General features: G+C 39.8%; 2 protein-coding genes across 2 annotated transcripts; one reads left to right on the forward strand and one right to left on the reverse strand.

The window, feature by feature from the left end:
* The first annotated feature begins 1,101 nt into the window (after nucleotides 1–1,101).
* On the forward strand, nucleotides 1,102–10,331 carry syf2 (SYF2 pre-mRNA-splicing factor). The gene is made up of 7 exons (XM_061697083.1): nucleotides 1,102–1,150; nucleotides 1,437–1,535; nucleotides 3,591–3,716; nucleotides 7,321–7,438; nucleotides 8,719–8,809; nucleotides 9,342–9,440; nucleotides 9,991–10,331. Exons 1-7 carry the CDS (start codon nucleotides 1,133–1,135, stop codon nucleotides 10,154–10,156), a joined length of 717 nt encoding a protein of 238 aa, XP_061553067.1. The 5' UTR covers nucleotides 1,102–1,132; the 3' UTR covers nucleotides 10,157–10,331.
* A 4,669-nt stretch (nucleotides 10,332–15,000) lies between these two features.
* Nucleotides 15,001–19,052, reverse strand: rsrp1 (arginine/serine-rich protein 1). Its single transcript, XM_061696637.1, has 5 exons — nucleotides 18,580–19,052; nucleotides 17,230–17,756; nucleotides 16,963–17,141; nucleotides 15,655–15,723; nucleotides 15,001–15,343 (listed from the first exon to the last, which is right to left on the reverse strand). The coding sequence occupies exons 2-5, from the start codon at nucleotides 17,741–17,743 to the stop codon at nucleotides 15,185–15,187; spliced, it is 921 nt and encodes a 306-aa protein (XP_061552621.1). The 5' UTR covers nucleotides 17,744–17,756; nucleotides 18,580–19,052; the 3' UTR covers nucleotides 15,001–15,184.
* Between the last annotated feature and the right edge of the window lie 28 nt (nucleotides 19,053–19,080).

A 19,080-nucleotide genomic window follows, 5' to 3' on the forward strand; every position in this document is an offset into this window, starting at 1 on the left:
GCGTAGTGAGAGTGTCAGATTGAATTTCCTTACGTACTCTTAGTGTTGTGTTGGTGTGCAGGTCCGCATTACAGAAACACTTAAGAGAAAGTTAACCGTTTACTAAACACAGGAGCACACGTTATTTAGCCTGTGGCTCACATTCCATGACAGATATTTGAGCAAATACTTCCTGCTAGTTATATACAATACATAACACTTGGGAATTTAAGTAACGACACCAAGCTGTTTTGTAAATTGTGGCATCCTGAGAAGACGCATTTTTATCTAACTACACATTGTAGTGGTAGAAAAGGGGCAAGTAATTATAACTAAGTAACATGCAATTGCGCTGGCTAGCCACTGATGCAAACATAGGCGGTCAGTTCTTATACAATGGGGCAGGGGTCGACTCATGCTGGATGCTCAAGTGCAAAACTGAGTGCGGTTTTAGCCATGCCCAAAAAAATCAGGGAAACTGAAATGAAAAACAGTTTAATGCTGTATCCCCACAATTGAGTACGACAGTTCTCAGTCTATACAGGTTTGCTAAAATTATCTTCAAACATGTATGATGTATTTAGAAACCAATATCTGAATTAAATTTAGATGGTCTTTAATAATAATATTGAATAATAACATGCAAAGTAATTTTAGCAAATTTGTTATTTCAGAAGTGTGTATGAAACGGGTATCCCTTCGCATTACAATAATCAGTAGCCAAAAAGTAGCTCTCAGTTACAAAAAGGTTGGTGACCCCTCATTTAGAGTCATTCATGAACCTAACATGCATGTTTTAGGAATGTGGGAGGAGGCTGGAGAAAACTGAACGTAGGACACAGAACTGTGAGGTAGACGAGATGTTATGTTACGTTACGTTATGTTCCTATAATATGTTGCGTTGTATATGTATTGTATTGTATTGTATTGTATTGTATTGTATTATAATATATTATATTATATTATATTATATTATATTATATTATATTATATTATATTATATTATATTATATTATTGTGCCAATTATATGAAATACATTTGTATCTTAAAAACAGATTAAAAGATAATACATACGAATGACGTCATTTTCCAAAAAAAACTGCGCAATATCCGCTCTATAACTTCCGGTCTTCTTCCGCAGTGTAAACAGTAATGGCGTCCGGTCGTGAGGTTTGTGTTTCCCCTCCTCCCCCCTTATTTTAATGGCAATGCATCTTAATTTCTCTATCCAGACAGTGCTTATACTGCTGCCAGCGGACCTTTGTAACGATGTCTATTTTGTGACATGATATGTTTGTACTCATTGACACGGTTTGGAGTTGTGGCGACATTGCTATGCTAATGTCTTGTGAGCTAACGTCAACAAAACTCACAAGACACATTCTGTTTGTAAATGATCTACAATTGAATGACTTACTATATTTTGGAGTTGTTTGATTTCTTAACTGACTTCCAGGAGAAGAGTACAGCCACTGAGGGGGAGCTGGCCGAAACCTTCGCGTCTTCAAAGAGGGAGGACAGACTACGAAAGTTCCGCGAGTTACATTTTAAACGGGTAAGACTGCAGTATTGTGTTCTTTATTAAAGTCTGTCACAATACAGCAGTTGTGTCGATTCGTCAGGATTACTGATAATTTTAAAAAAAAAATACATTTCTGATATTTAGTAATTCAATGTATGCCTTTGTATGCCTTTGAATTTTTTTTAGATTTATAATTTTAACCCACCCCTTAAAAGCTACGAAATCTAATTAAGAAACTGACCTGTCAAGGATGGCACTGAGTATTAAAAAAAAATGTCATAGCCATACTTGTATGGAGTTAGTCACAACATCACGTGTGTTTATGTGGCCAGAGGTTAGGCAGTCCTCGTCACTGAGAAGTCATTAAGCTTTAACAATGGGGGCCCAATTAAAATTACCTAGCCATCAATCAGGAGTAGGGCTGAACGATTTGGGGAAAATACTCTTAATTGAGAGTTATTTTTATTTATTTATTTGTTTATTTTTTGCGTCTTTTAAACATTGCAATGTAGCATGTGTTTTTTTGGGGAGGAAGTTTATCTTTAGCAAACACAAGAAATACAATATTTTTATAGTATGACCAACACAACATTGGATATAGCCATCAAATAAGCAACTATTTCCTGTGGGCCGGGCTTAAATGTTATGATGACTTGATATGAAGAACAAATCTTTATTTTACTGTTGAATTGTAAAAAGAAACCTTCAATCACAGTACAATATTGACTTATTGATTGAACTTAATACCTTGTAAAAATGTAATACTGTAAAATGAAGCTCTTGCCAGTAGCAGTAACACTGCTCTCAGTGACAGCCGAGTATAGAGATAAAATGGATTGACACTTCATCACTAAGCAGTATAAAAGCAGTGGAAATGGTATACTATATTATGTGAGAATTAATGTTATCAATTACAGTGAAAGTGTTACATTGATTCACTTATTTGATAATGCTTAAGAAGGATCCTCAGGACATAATATAGAATTTTCTCATTCAAACGTTTTAGTTGAAGATGAACATTAATATCCTAAATCTTTGGTAACTATTAGTAGGCTAACTTTAGCTGTCCGATAATTGTAACAGATTTCAAAAGCAGGACAGAGTGGTCTCAATTACATAAGGGAGGGGGGTGACTATCTTTGCCTTGGGCTCCCAAATGACTAGCTAGTTACGCCCTGCTTTGAGCCAGCTCTGCCGCCGCTCGGCATGACAACCAAAGTGGAATTAGTGACTTGATTGCATTGATGAAGGAGGCAGTTTAATGAATGTGAATTTCAAGACAAATTGGCCTTTGACACTTCAAACGTAGGCCTTGGTAATAAATGTGTGTGCTTCATTTCGGCGCCAATCGGCATCGGGTCTTGTCTTGCCCGATGCACCGCTCCCCGCAGCTGACTGATTAGATGGCGGTTTTAAGCATTTTCGAAGCGGGGGGGGGGGGAACTAAACCATTAACACTGTTCACACACGGTAGAATGAACGCAGTCACTTTAACTTTTATCAGGAAGGGCTTTTGAGTTTTGATTCGCCAGCATGGAAAACGTGGGCAATATTGGCTTTGCCACATCCTGTTCCAATTAGCCATTGGTGAGGTGGCAAACGGGCAGCGTGAACGCTGCTTGTACACCAGAGAATGATATTGCAACACACTACAGGGTCTTTTTTGATAATTATTAATCAGCATTGGGGTTGTTGGGAGAACAACTCACCCATAGGCTTGGCAGCAACAGGTCCACTTTTTGGATCCAAACCTCAGTCTATCCCTTCACAAATCTTTTACTGTCTGGCTGCATTTCCGATTCACAAAACAAACAACTACTGGGACACTATTTCAAACTCCCCTTTTGCACAGAGAAACTGTTTCAGCTCAAAAAGTTATACCGATCCACCATTCTGCATGACTAATCAGGTTTGGAATCTAAATGAATCAATCTTGCAAATCAACAGGTGAACATGGCCTATACATTTTTCAGTATGCCAAATTGAGAAAAATAGAATTTGACCCTCTACATCTCGGGGACCTTTCAAGAAAAATGGATTTACTTATTCTCTATGATGTGCTGAAAAGTGTTCTGTCTTCATCGACAGAATGAAGCACGCAAGCTCAATCACCAGGAAGTTGTTGAGGAGGATAAGAGGCTCAAGCTACCCTCTAACTGGGAGGCTAAAAAAGCCAGACTGGAGTGGGAACTTAATGAAGATGAAAAGAAAAAGGTATGTAAAACATGGTTTTCTGGTGTCCTAAAAAGTCTAAATACAGTATTTGAGTCCAAAAAGCAACATAACATCCAAACAGCATTATTGGCAAGTCCTGGCTTTTAGGATTGCCACTTGATTTAAAGCATGAATTCTTGATGACGACTATGTTCACCTGGACACGTACAAGTCTTGTGATCCTGTAAAACTGCGCTGCTCTCATTCTCACCTGTTTGAGATCCCAGAAGAGAGAGTAGACTCAGCTGTCAGAAGGGAATGTATTGTATTTCAAAACAAATGTCTCCACAGAGATGTGAAAGACTCACTCCCAGTCATAGAAAATGTTTTATTTCAGTTGTTGCTGCTGAGGATGGCCCAACCAGTTATTTACTTTACTTTTTCACACAGGGTCAGGTATCTGTGAAGTTTTTTCCTGAATAAATGTAATCACTATTTAAAAACAGCATTTTAAGTTCCCTAAGGTTATATTTGTTTGATGATCCTAAACATTGAAGTGGGGAAACTATGCAAAAATATACGCATGAAGCATATTTAATCTTCGTCCGTTGACGCATGGGTTCAGACGTGTGTGTGTGTGTTAGACCTTACACCGATCTGATTGGCCTGCTCGGTATCGGCCGATATTTAGCATTTTATGCTGATCGGCTTTAATGTCATCATTCGCCAATACGATCAATGACATCATTGATCGGCTCTGCAAAAGACATTGTGTCACCATCGTGTACAGTATATTTGAATCCAAAAGCTAGTTTATTTTTAGCCTTGTCGCGTGTCTTTTGCCGTAGTACTGTAAATATCTGACCACCAATAGTTGTTTAAAAAAAAAAAAAAAAACATGTAGGCAGTGTGGGACAGACAATACGTAGTACGATAGTCTGGGACAGGCAACACGTAATGCCGGATCAGACTATCAGAATCAGAATCATCTTTATTTGCCAAGTATGTCCAAAAAACACACAAGGAATTTGTCTCCCGTAATTAGAGCCGCTCTAGTACGACAACCGACAGTCAATTGACAGAGAACACTTTTGAGACATAAAGACATTGAGAAAAACAGTCACTGAGCAATAAAGAGTTGCTAGTTATCTGGGAATGCTGGTACATTTATTTATTTTTTGACAGTTGTGCAAAAAGATGCAGAGTCCTCTAGCACTTAGAGCAGTTCGAATGACTAATATTGCAATAGTCCGGTGCAATGACTATTGTGCAAAGGGCGCCAAGACATCAAGCGAGTAGTACGATAGTCTGGGACAATGTTGATTGTGCAAATGTTGCAGATACTCCTCAGTCAGTGTGCAAATGGAGCAGATGCTACTCTGGCATGAGTGGCTAGTATTTGTCAACAACAGATATGCAAATAGTGCAGCGTGGCGAGACCACTACAGTGAGTGCACGAGTAATGTATAATTGGCCCCACAGAAATGTGACAACAAACTCAAGTCAAAAAATTGCCAACATGTTGTAATTGAATTGTAGGTTAGTTGTTTAAGAAGTTGATCGCAAGAGGGAAGAAGCTGTTGGAATGTCTGCTAGTTCTAGTTTGCATTGATCGGTAGTGCCTACCTGAGGGAAGGGGCTGGAAGAGCTGGTGACTGGGATGCGGATGGTCCGAGAGGATTTTGCACGCTCTTGTCTTAGTTCTGGCAGCGTGCAAGTCCTCAGGAGCTTCCCTTAATTGCTCATCATTCACAAGCAAAGATGGGGCGAGGTTCACCTCTTTGTGAACAGGTGCGTGAGAAAATAGTCGAACAGTTTAAGGACAATGTTCCTCAACGTACAGTTGCAAGGCATTTAGGGATTTCATCATCTACGGTCCATAATATCATCAAAAGGTTCAGAGAATCTGGAGAAATCACTGCATGTAAGCGGCAAGGCCGAAAACCAACATTGAATGCCCATGACCTTCGATCCCACTGCCTCAAAAACCGACGTCAATGTGTAAAGGATATCACCACATGGGCTCAGGAACACTTCAGAAAACCAATGTCAGTAAATACAGTTTGGCGCTACAGCGGTAAGTGCAACTTTCAACTCTACTATGCAAAGCAAAAGCCATTTTATCAACACCCAAAAACGCCGCCAGCTTCTCTGGGACTGAGCTCATCTAAGATGGACTGATGCAAAGTGGAAAGGTGTTCTATGGTCCGACGAGTCCACATTTCAAATTTGTTTTTGGAAACTGTGGACGTCGTGTCCTCTGGGCCAAAGAGGAAAAGAGCCATCCAGACTATTATGGACACAAAGTTCAAAAGACAGCATCTGTGATGGTATGGGGCTGTGTTAGTGCCAATGGCATGGGTAACTTACACATCTGTGAAGGCACCATTACACATCTGTGAAGGCACCATTAATGCTGAACGGTACATACATGTTTTGGAGAAACATATACTGCCATACAAGCAACATCTAATATTTCCCTCTTCACTTTCTGTAAGGGGGAAAAACTGATAAATTGTTCATGTTTTTATTTTGAATAAAATCTGCAGTGTTCCCAATGCATTTGTGTGTAAAAGCCATGAAGATTTTGAGCTCTACTCCCTTTAAAAAAAAAACTGCCATTATTGTGAACATTATACAATAATTAACAGATTGCATAATTGTCCTTGATTTGCAACCTGACACCAAGATGTTTTCTTTTTCCTGTAGTTCATTGGATCAAAATATTCATAACCTGCATGGGTACTGTACTCAATTTGAATTAGTTTTAGTTTTTATGTTGTGATAAATGTTTTGCAAGTTTTTCATTGTAGTTGTCTAAAAAATTATTTGGTGAATCCTTTAGAAACCCTAGTGCATATACAGTATCCACATGAAGACTTGTATATCTAGCATGATGAAAATTACCGTAATTTCTCTTTTCCCCAAAACAATCTTCAAAAGTCAATAGTGCGTGTTATTCATGGGTCTAGCAAATGTTAGAAAATTCTTTCACAGTGAAATGAGGTATAGGAGTAGATGTGTTTTATAACAGCCATAAATTAGTTTTAAAGCTTCAGTGTTAAAGCTACACTAGGGTGCGCCACAATAAGAAATATATTATTAAAGACCACACAGACGTCAGTATTAATAATATTACTGATCAGAATCCGTTAGAAAAACAAATTAGGAGAGGGTCACCACTAACATTAATTGCATATAAATATATCAATGGATAGAAAGTCATGGCTGCGCATTAGACATCGGAAGAAGGGTTTTTCAGATTTTGAGGGTGCGTATTGTACTGGAGTGCATATTATACATGACAAATTACGGTATATGGTTATTTGCTGCTCTGAAACAGATCACACAATAGATATTGTAATTTAGGAGTATTTTTCCTTTTTTTTTTTTTTTCCATTACATTTAAATACTAATCCACACGCTGATAATGATGTATCATACAATTACATTGATCTTACTGTAGTGCTCCTTGAATGTAAACTAACAAATGTTGGGTGGGTATAATGGGGACAGGCAATTTTTTATTTTTTGTTTATTTGATCACAATAACCAACCCCAAAGATTACTATTGTGTCTTGTAAACAAGTTAATTTTTCCATTAACTTACATTTAGTTGGTTTTTTTTTCTTCTTAGTAATTGAATTGGGGTCTGTCTTTTTAGGAATGTGCAGCCAGAGGTGAAGACTACCACAGAGTGAAACTCCTTGATATCACAGCTGGTGATGCAGAGCGGTGGGAGAGGAAGAAAAAGAAGAAGAATCCTGACACAGGATTTGCAGGTTGGGGGCAATATTGATTTAAAACATTTAAAAATGTTTTAATGGTCTTACTTCCTACAAAGACCATCCAAGAGGCACGTATTGGGAAGTCACTTCAAACCACATGACTAACTCCATTGCATTTTCAAGCATTTTTTTCACACTGACAAAAATATACACCATCTGTTAACAATGTTGTGACCACTTGCAGATTCTTGAAATTTTCTCATGCAAAGTTTTAAAATGAGGCGCCAAAGTGTAAACTTTTGTACATGCAACTCTGTGATTCAGAGACCGCAGTGATGTCATAGCCATGTTTGGATTATTACATCAAACAGTACATCGGTGTATAAAATGTATACATTCACGGAGAAGCAAATTTGGGATAAGAACTGGTGGAAAAGCAGTTGGTCTTCCTTACAGTGCCTATTGATGGTCTTAAAAAAGTTCAGATTTTACTAGCTAATTCTCACCATCTGGTTGCGACATTATGTCGCCAAACTCAAAGCATCTTAATCTGTCTTCTTTAACGTCAAATTCATTATCGTTAAAATGGACCCCACAGTCATCAAACCTCAAGCCAATTGAAAACCTTTGGGATGTGGTGGAACGGGTCATTTGCAACTCTGGATGTGCAGCTGATAAGTCGGCAGTGACTGTTTGATGTCAATACGGACAAAGCAGTGTTTCTCCCTCCATGTTAAATAATAGCAACCAAGAATTGGGACTGTAAGTGTAAATCCTGCAAATGTAAAATGTCCAGCAACCCAAAATCTGTCTAAATGAGTAAAAAAATCACTTTCAGAAGAGACCAAAAAAGTGGCATCAAGATACGTGGTTGGGTCTATGTTCCTGATGTCTTTTGATCAGCCAGCAACACACGATGCTAGCTGTACTCAACACCTGATGAGTAAATGAGCATGTCTGTTAAGCTCAAAGACTCATCCAAAGCTACATAAAGCTTTAAATGGACCTGATGGCACGTTGCTTTATTGATTTATGTTCGCACCTCATTCGTGTAATAAAGGTCACCTTTGAGTTAAAGAAACGTAAAGTTTTAAGTGTTATGTCATGAAGCAATGTGGAACGTAAGTGATGCTTTTTTGCATTGTTGTGTATATTGGTGGTGTGTGTTGGCACACACGATTACAGTACTAGTATTACTCTTGAATCTCCTAAGAAAGACGGTGCCTGTCAAATATGGCTACTATCCTATCACAAATTAACACCACAGAACATACAAGAGAGGCTAATTCTGATGAACTCATTCGTGTTCTCTCTCTCTGTCACATCCAACCCAGGTTATGCTGAAGCCCAATTTAGGCAGTATCAGAGGCTCACTAAACAAATCAGACCAGACATGCAAAACTATGAGAAACAGCGAGAGGAATGGTAAGTAGATGGCTGATATCAGTTAGAAATTGAGGGAAAATGACCTCTGGCCATTCTTGATTTTTGTTCATCTGATGAAAAGACACACAAGAATTATATATGAGGACATCTCTGCTAATATAACCATATCTAGTCAACCATAATCAATCCTAAGGATTTTGCTTGGCTTAATCGTTTTAGCATTCATCCCATCACATGTGCACAAAGTACATCTTATACATAAACGACTGTACCCCAGTTTTGCCCTGGGGATAGTTTCATCCAAACACTGTAATTTAAAAAAGTAAAACTCTGAATCTCTGGTATGCACACAAAGGTCAAAGAAGTGCCTGCAGGGTTTTCTTGCTTTTAAATGTTGCCACATGCACCGCCGTGAAGGATTCACTGACACATTTTGCCCCAAGCCACACCATCGTCTTTCAGCGGAATGACCAAGATCACAATGGCGCTATAGAGAAGCCAGTTTAAGTATGCCAAAATGCTGATTAGCTATGGCTCTGTACATCTAATTTCTTTTGCACTTAACCCGCAGTGGTGAGGACTTCCACCCCACGTCCAATAGCTTGATCCACGGCACCCACGTCCCTTCCCAGGAAGGCATTGACCGCATGGTGGAAGACGTCGAGAAACAGTAAGTTCTAGTTAAAAGATGGCAAAGGAGAGATGCCCTCCATCCCCTTCCTATCCATTTCCTATCAACGTCACTCTGAAGCTGGCCGTCGACAGCCTTTGGACTGAATGGTTATTGCTGCCTTCAATCAGTCTTCTTGAAGTCTCACTCTTTGAATGTACTCAGCAGGATGCACAGCAAAACTTTGACATTAATTTCTAACACCCAAATAAACCAAAAGCTGTATCTGACCAAATGAACGTAACAAGGCAGGCCTGTAAAATACTTGACATTCAACACATTATGTAGACAAAAGGACTGTTTGGAGTGTGTTAATACAGTGCATAAAGTGTTTTTCTCTGAAGCAATAAACACCACGCAAGCAGCTGATAGGGCCCAATTGACTTCGTAGTAATCCTTTTAAAGTGATGATGATCAGGAGGGGTTTCCCGATACAATGCCGTTAATGAGACTGGCTGTTTGTTTACCATTAACTCTTCTGACAAGACTGGAGTTTCATCAGTGATTTGTGGAATCAACCACTAAGCTGCTTGTCTTTTCTGTTGTGCAGGATCGAAAAGCGGACCAAATATAGCCGACGCAGGGCCTACAATGACGACGCAGACATCGATTACATTAACGAGAGGAACGCCAAGTTCAACAAGAAGGCGGAACGGTTTTATGGCAAATACACAGCAGAGATCAAGCAGAACCTGGAGAGAGGCACTGCTGTTTAAGTTCCCTTTTGAGTCATCAAATCTTGAAACTTAATAGTGCATTGCTAGTCTTTTTATACACGTTGTGTATTTTTTAGCTATGATGTACCTGTTAATGTGTGTACAGTTTAAGAATACCCTTTTTGGAGTATTCCCACACTTATTTTTGAATAAAACACTCTGTAGTCCTTCAATTGAGAACACAACTTGGTTGTTGGTTTGTGTGTGTGGTCTCGTGACATTTTGAGCGTGAGAATTAACTACCATCAAAACGTATCAAACCTCGGGGCTTATTAGCTGGCAAATGCTAACTAATGAATGTGTTTGATGTAGCTGCACTGTGGTAAGGGGCAACAAGAGCGTAATTCAATTTATTATCATCAACTCCATCTAACCAACTCGCTTGAAGCAGCTACATGAGCAGGAGAGCCTTGTGACTGGTGAGGAGAATCATGGCTAGCTATTCCCATGCACTCTAAAAGGGCACACTGAGTGAACTGGAATTGTTTCTAAATGTTGTAAACTAAATGTTGAGATAATTGGTTATCAAACCTTTTGAATTTTTTTTTTTTTTAGCAAAGGCCTTGAAGGAAAATCTGCGCCACAATTTCATCATCCCATTTATTAGGAAACCTTGTCACTGAAAAACCCTAGAAGGCCACATTTCCTTTTAGAATTTGTCGATAAATTCATGTTGCTGCTGCTCTTTTAATGGGACACTGAAATGTTTCCTCATATTTGGTTTCCACTGTGTTGCTGATGTTTCGAACACTGTCACCCATGCACCCAGAAAACAAGTGTCATAATGTGACGTGGGAAGCGATAACGTTGAAAGCAGCGAATGACTCTAAAATTCATTTGCGTTTTTAACTTATTAGCAACTTCTAACATTTGTTTTCTTAAAAAATCTCAAGTACCCCTACTACTGTACACCCATCTGAAAACCACTGATCTCTGAGTTCCTGGGAGGCTTCATTACAATGACCTAACTAGGATGTGGGAGTCTATTAAAAAGCCTTCAATAAATCGAACGTAAGCTCCACTTGCAACAGTTACAACACGCTATTAGACATATCAAAGTAATTTTTTTTTGGTTTTTTTTTTAATCTCCCTTATAGTAATGTTAGCTCACATTGGACAGTTAGTTTATCAGATACGTGTGATGGATCACAAGGGAAAATAATTAGGACGTGAGCAAAAAAGCCAGAATAACAAAATGGCACGCAAACATGTTTGTCAATTGTTTTAACGCGAACTAGTAAATTTAAGAGAACAGCGACATTTTGTGGTCATGATGGAAACTGCAAAAAGAGTGTAGGTCATACAGGGTATGTCACAGGAAAAATACAGTCCCCTCCAGAAGTATTGGAACAGCAAGGCCAATTCCTTTGGTTTTGTTGTATACTGAAGACATTTGAGTTCCAGATCAAAAGATGAATATGAGATGAAAGTTCAGAATTCCAGCTTTTAATTCATGGTATTTACATCTAGATGTGTGAAACAACTCACGAAAGCACCTTTTGTTTGAAGCCACCCACACTTCAAATGAGCCAAAGTATTGAAACAGACACTATTAAATTAACTTAAAAGTGAATAACATTTCATATTTGGTCATTACCCTTACTGACCCATTGACTTCACCAGACTGTTGCATTCTTCATTTGAAATGCTTTTCAAAGCCTTTATCCTCTTTCAGTTCTTGTTTTGTTTCTGGGGTTTTCTCCCTTCAGCCTCCTCTTCAGGAGGTAAAATGCAAAGCTTGGGTTAAGGTCTACTGATTGACTTGGCCAGTCTAAGACCTTCCACTTTTTCCCCTTGATGAAGTCCTTTGTTGTGTGCCAAAGTGTGTTTTGGGTCATTGTCTTATTGATGCAGCTTCTCTGGACTACCTAGTTTGGATGCATTTTTCTGTAAATTGCCAGACAACATTTTTTGTAGACTTCAGAATTCATTCTGCCTGCTGTCATCATGAGTTACATCATCAATAAAGACCAGTGAGCTCGTTCCAGAAGCAGCCATGCAAGCCCAAGCCATGACATTACCTCCACCATGCTGCACAGATGAGCTTGTGGGTTTTGGATCATAAGTAGATCCTTTCTTTCGCCATCATTTGGCCTTTCCATCACTTCGGTAGAGGTTAATCTTGGTCTCATTAGGTCATAAAACTTTGTTCCAAAACTTTTGTGGCTCATCTCTGTACTTTGCAAAATCCAAGCTGACCTTCCGATTCTTTTGCTGATGAGTGGTTTGCATCTTGTGGTATGGCCTGTATATTTCTTTTCTCGAAGTCTTCTTAGAACAGTGGCTTGTGACGCCTTCATCCCTGCCCTGTGGAGGTTGGCAGTGATATCACCGACTGTTGTCTTTGGGTGTTTCTTCACAGCTCTCACAATGTTTCTGTTATCAACTGCTGTTGATACCCTTGATCGACCTGTTCAATGTCCGCTGCTCAGTACACCAGTAGTTTCTTTCGTTTTCAAAACATTCCAAATTGTTGTATTTGTCTTCTTGTATCTGGTCTACATGTTTGCTTAACAGCAAATGCAATTTTCAGAGGTGAAATCCAAAGCCAAAACCAAGCACTATCTAAAGTTTAAGCTATCTATCTAAAAGGCAACACCTGAGAAACAAGAAACACCCATCAGTCACGTTCCAATACTTTTGCTCACTTAAAAAGGGGTGACTCCAAACAAAAGGTGCTCTGTCCTGAGTTGTTTAACAGATCTTGATGTAAATACACTGAAATAAAAGATGGAATTCTGAACTTTTGTCTCATATTCATCTTTTGATCTAAAACCCAAATGTCTTCAGTATACAGCAAAAACAAAGGAATTGACCTTGGCGTTCCAATACTACGGACTGTAAAAAAAATAATTTTTAGGGTACCTGAAAAATAAAAACAGTGGGCCTTAAGTTTGCTCATTTGTTTCTTAGATGTTGTGCTTATATTCAGACCCTAAAAAGATGTTTCAACAATTTTTCCAACATATGGAAACTTATGGGACAATAATAATAATGCATTAATAACACAAATATACAGTAGAATCATTAATATATACAATACATCGATCCATCCATTTTCTGTACCACTTATCCTCACTCGGGTCGAAGGCATGCCGGAGCCTATCCCAGCTATCTTTGGACGAGAGACAGGGTACAGCCTGAACTGGTCGCCAGCCAATCGCAGGGCACATATAAACAGCCAACCACTAGCACTCACATTCACACCTACAGGCAATTTAAAGTCTTTAATCAACCAACCACACGTTTTGGGGAAGTGGGAGGAAACCGGAGTACCCGGAGTAAAACATGCAAACTCCACACAAGCGAGGGCATGATTAGAACCTCAGAACCGTGAGGCAGATGTGCTAACCAGTCGGTCACCGTGCCGCCTATACAATACGTATTAACGTTTATGTAAAATGTTGCAAGAAAGAATATGTCAACCCTTTGAAATTACCTGTTTTATTTATTTATATACTTAAACGTGCATATTTGACACCCATTATGCCTGATTTCCAAAAATGTTATAAAAAAAAATCTTTTAGCTATCCCAGAACCAGCCCACTTCTGGGGGAACCTACGCTATCCCAGGAGTCCAACTAAAAGACTGTCATAAAAATCCGATGTGACATTTCAAAATAAAGGTCCTTTGAATTCTGCATATTTGACAGCCATTATGCCTGATTTAAAAATATTTTTAAATCGCTTCGTTATCCCAGAACCAGTCCAGTTCTGGGGGATGCCAGACCATCCCAGGAATCTAACTAAAGCACTTTCATAAAACTCTTGATGTGGTATATCAAAATAAAAGTCCTCTGAAATCTGCACAGTATGTAAGTTTTTATAGACCCCTTTATCGTACAGAGTACATAAAGCTAAGAAGGTGCCATGGAAAGTCAAGACTGGGTAGACACAGTGGAGAGGAGGGCAATTGGTCCATCCTAGCCACCAAGATGGCAGTAGCAGTGGATTGTTACCTTGGTAAGTGAAAGCGACTTTTACATTAAATAGGGGAGAGTCATTGGTCATGAAGTGATTATAATTGTTTAGTTAAAAAAACTCAGCTACACTTTGTGGTGTTTTATATAAACTGGATTCGGCATTTTTTTTTCTAAAACAATGCTGTGAATCCCACAAGTCAGGGAACTCTGTGTTTCAGATGGCGATGGAAGTAATGAAGTTCTTTCCTGACATTTCTTCGTTTAGTTTTGGGACATCAAAGGTGGAAATAGTACACAAGTGTTTGTGGGGTATCTTCCGTGTAGTGACACAACTTTCCGATAGCGCACGTTGACCTCGACCAATAGGATTGTGTATTATGACCTTCACTTCGCCTCCCGTAGCGGTTGTGAACATTTATTCACACGAACCAATGTCTGCCGAAGCTTTAGAGCATGGTTGTGCTAGCACAAGCTTGCATGGCTACATAACATTGTTGCCTGTAGTCCAAGTATGTGAACATACCTCAAGCTCTTCTTGAAGAGACAGCCCACTCCCAAGTACCAGTGGTGACACCAGTGTGTTCTTGTCCCCCCCCCAACCCAATACATTGGCACGACTCAGTTACTGTTGCAACGTTAACGGTGTATCCACATGGTAACTTTTTCTGGTTCCGCCTCTCCGACAGGGTTTTATTTGACAAAATAAAGTCCAGTGATCGTGAAAGATGGGATATGGTGCAATCGGAATAAATGTTATGTAGTGTTGCCACTGTTTGCCCGAGATGTGGCAAGATTTTATGGCAGTAGTCTGACATAGTGCAATCGTGAAAGACCAAATTGTCTTATAGTCTCATCCAAGCATTAGCCACCTTGTATTTTTGACGCAGTCTTCAAAATAATCTACTGCCGAAAGAATGGACATTGTTCCTTTCATAAAATACTTTATTTGAACAGCAAAAATACAGGACTAGGGAAGAGAAATAATCGCACCTGAAAGATTTCTTCACTCCTTCCCACTTAAATCTTTAACCATCTGAAAGAAAATGTCAACGTATGTACAAAGTATTTACAGTATATACAATGTCCTCTCGGTGGTGTCCCATCCCTACTGTGACTTGGTGCGCACTTGTTTGCGTGCCCTGGAGGACTTGCCAGACATGACTGGGACCCAGTGGCCATAGGGCTTCCTGCTTTCATAGCTGTCCACTCTAGCTGTTACCTTAGCACTAGATGGCGCAATCATGGTTGGTTTGGCCACACAATTCTGGGGAAAGAAGACAAAATAAACCTGAGACTTTTAGTTCTCAAACTGGTTACACTAAGTTCCATCTTAAAACGTTAGCCCTCCAAGTAGTAGTAGGCCTAAGTGTGCATTTTAAAAATGGTTTATATGCTCACAAGTCGCATACTAGACCTGTATGCAAATGTATTGAACTAAAAGTTATAACCGAAATGTACTTAGCCAGCGATTCATTTGCACACGAGAGGGAGCCCGCATTTCACACTTGCGAATCGCTGCTCTAAAATGTGAATATGTGAAGAGTGAGCTTGGTCTAAAAGTATGTGGTCACTTACATTGATGCTGAAAGTGATGGTTTTTGTGGCAATCTTTGGGCTGGTGACTGAGGCCTCTGCTTCGTTGCGCTGTTTCATAAAGACAAGAATAGCAGAACCAGTAAGACCACGAGTAGAAAGAGTATCTTATCACTTTTATAAACTAATCTGACTTCTGACAATAGTTTTATATAAAGCACTTTTACTGGATAAGACCACATGCACATTTAATCTCACTGTTGTCATGACCAAGTTCTCGACAGACGCCTCATGTACCAACTTATCTTTGGCATATGGAGACGACGACTTCATCTGGTTCTAGTTCTCTTGACAGGAATAGTCATTATAAAGCACACGCCTGCGCTCCATCAGCAAGTGGTGGATTCTGCTAAATAATGATGACCCATTTCAACTGCAAACCATAGATACATTTGTCATGTCAACACAGTACTGCCTGTAGAACGCGGTATATTAGTCCTCTAATTTGCTTGTGTTGTGTACATTTCTATGTGTAATTTAAATGTGTGCTAATCCAGGTACAGAATAGAGAATGCAGGACAAGAATCATCAGTCAACCTTTCACGCAAACTTATTGTCGTCACCCAAGTCACATGACAGCCCTTTATTCCCAGGCGCCGATGAGTGAAGGAGACCACTGTCATGTTATCTATGAAGACAGGAATAAATACAGAGAGTATGTGCATTCCCTCAGGGTTCCAAAAGGTCAACACAAGACACAGGAAATACATCACAAAACAGATTCCTGTATTGACTGTCTTTAGAAATACCAGTGTTGACTTACGAGTCTGCTGGAAGTTGCTTTTGTTTCAAATATTTTGCCGCTGCAGCCGATACCAAAAATGAGTCAAATGACCCATTTGCTAGGGTTGGGCATCGTGAATTGATTGGAACCAGGACTAACGTTCCGGTTCTCCCAGAATCGTTCAGGTTTTAAAATTTCAGTTCCCAGTTTCGATGCCTACAGTCCGCCAACCCCGAAGAAGAGAGTTGCGATCGGAATCGAGAGTCATTTGGAACCGCAATCACTCACATTCAGACGATGCCCAGCCCTACCATTAACAATCATGATTGTGTGTCTTAGAGCTATAGATCTTCATAGCCCATTAGATACATTAGCTTGTTTCATTTTTTTTTTTTTACTTCTACTTATGTCTTTGAAGTACTGTGGCTGATGCAATAAGGCAAGCAATTTTCTTCAAAGGATTGATAATGTTTATCATCACTTCCACTCTCCACAAACTATGAAAAAAATAATCTGAGCAATCCTAAACATAGTCGTGTGACACATTTAGGGGAGCTGACACGCACCTGTGATGATATCTTTTTAGGGTGTGGTCTAACCCTTGGCTCAGACTCGGGCAGCACCCATTTGTGCTTCTCCACCTGCTCTGACAGGATCGGTTTCACACTCTCAGGTAGCTCCAGTTTCTCCACTCCCAGCAGCTTCATGGCATTGTTTCTTGCAACTTTGAGAAGTTCTCTCTTATCTGAGGAAAAACAAGTGTAGATATAATTAGTATGTGTATATAGTTATGAGGATGGAAATGTTCCCTTAATTTTGCTTGATCAGATTACCTTCCAAACTCAAGATGACTGAACTTCCTGAGGATCTCGAAGGACTCCTATAGGATCTGGACGGTGATCTGGGAAACCCATTAAAACGAGCCTGGACCCTGCTGTATCTCCTCCCAGCATATGAAGCTCTTGAGCGGGATCTGGAGTGAGAAGTGGAAGTGGAGCACCTATGGAGCCTCTGATACCTGTCCAGTGAGGGTGAGCGGCTGTCGGATCGAGAGTGCACCCTGTAGCGGCGTGATGCATGGTGGCGGCTGTATCTTCGATGACCGCGACAGTGGGAATGTCTGTGGCAACGAGGATGAGAGCGGGACCTGGAACGAGATGAGGAACTGTCGCTGGATGATGAAGACCTGTGACGGCCTCTGTCGCTGCCAGAAGATGAGGAAGGGCTGCTTTCATAACTATTCCTGGAGTAGTAGGAGGAGGGGCTCCTCTGATCAAAAACACCACTGGGTTCATCACTCAGTTGAACAGGAGCCATTGCTAGGCGAGAGTCTTCTCCCTTAGTCATTGTCTTCCACAAGCTGAAACAAAAACAATAACATTAGGGACAACACAGTACAGTTTTCACTATAATGCGGCCCATCGTTTCCACTGAGCAAAGACAATATAAGCCTGTGTGTAATGTATGTTGTTTGTATGTATGTATTCAGTTGTAGCTTGATGCGTGCCAATTTGTTAGTCCGTCGACCAGACTTTTGTTAAACATTTTTTATTTTTTTACATTTTGGTGTTTGAATGTACAATATTCTCTTTAGTTGTGTCAATTTTGCCTTGGACTTCAAATGGGAAAGTCAAGCATGCTACAACCCCACTGGGTACGAACAGTCACTGAAGTACTTCATGGTTTTACAAGTTAATGTTTTAAAGTGTTTAAAAGTGTTCAACGTGTATGGGAGCGCTAAGACTACAAATTATGTTTAATTTAGTTTCTCTACATGACGGATTTTCACCGGTGGACTGAAACGTATCCCACGCGACAAATGGGGGTTCTCTGTTCTCCAAAATGGGTAACAATAATTAGTAGGAACACAAGTTAAACGATATCGTAACTAAAAGATATAGAACACAGAAATATTCTGTTTAGAACGACGCATGGTTTAATATTTGGTGGTTGAATGCTTGTCCGGCCCGCGTGATCAACCGCGTTGTTACGCAACGAAAACGTTCTGGAAAATTCTATCTTACGCAAGCTAGCATTAGCTGTAGCTCTAACATGCTATGTTTTCTTTGTCCTGTCCAGGCGTTTGCTACTTCAAGACTAGCATACAAAGTAAGACGTTTATAAACAATGTGATAATAACACATCTAGAAATACAAATGAGTTACAAAAAAGGAGGTTCTTACCAGTTACTATTGCTTCAGTTGAAACCGTATCAAGGTCACGACGGTAACAAACGTACAATATGGTCGCCTTTCACAAAGTAACCGAGTAATTCAGAAGTTAATAAAGATCGTTTCTGATTGCTAAATGTCTCCGGCCACTCCCGTCGTCGTGCTACTGCTGTCGTCTAGTCTCGACTGAAACCGAACAAAAGGACCAACGAGTTTCACTGAGCTTCTGGAAAATTACAGTCACGTGATTGTCCTTTGTGACGCCCTCTACTGGCGACATATCGGAAAGCGTTCAAAAGCTTTGTCGAACAAAATAAAACAACGTCACTCCAGCATTTTTTTGCCATTTTTACTTGAGCAATATTAGTTAACCTTAATTGCAGCAAAATGTGCAGGTATCCTGTTATTTTGGTTTTCGTGCCGTCCACAAAAATGGAATACACCGACACCTCCATAAACTTGAACGTCGCCGTCCGTACGCGGCTCAAAGGGAAGTGTACCTACGTATTGTTC

This window comes from Phycodurus eques, chromosome 14, assembly GCF_024500275.1.
Source record: "Phycodurus eques isolate BA_2022a chromosome 14, UOR_Pequ_1.1, whole genome shotgun sequence".
In the NCBI taxonomy this organism is placed as follows: domain Eukaryota; kingdom Metazoa; phylum Chordata; class Actinopteri; order Syngnathiformes; family Syngnathidae; genus Phycodurus; species Phycodurus eques.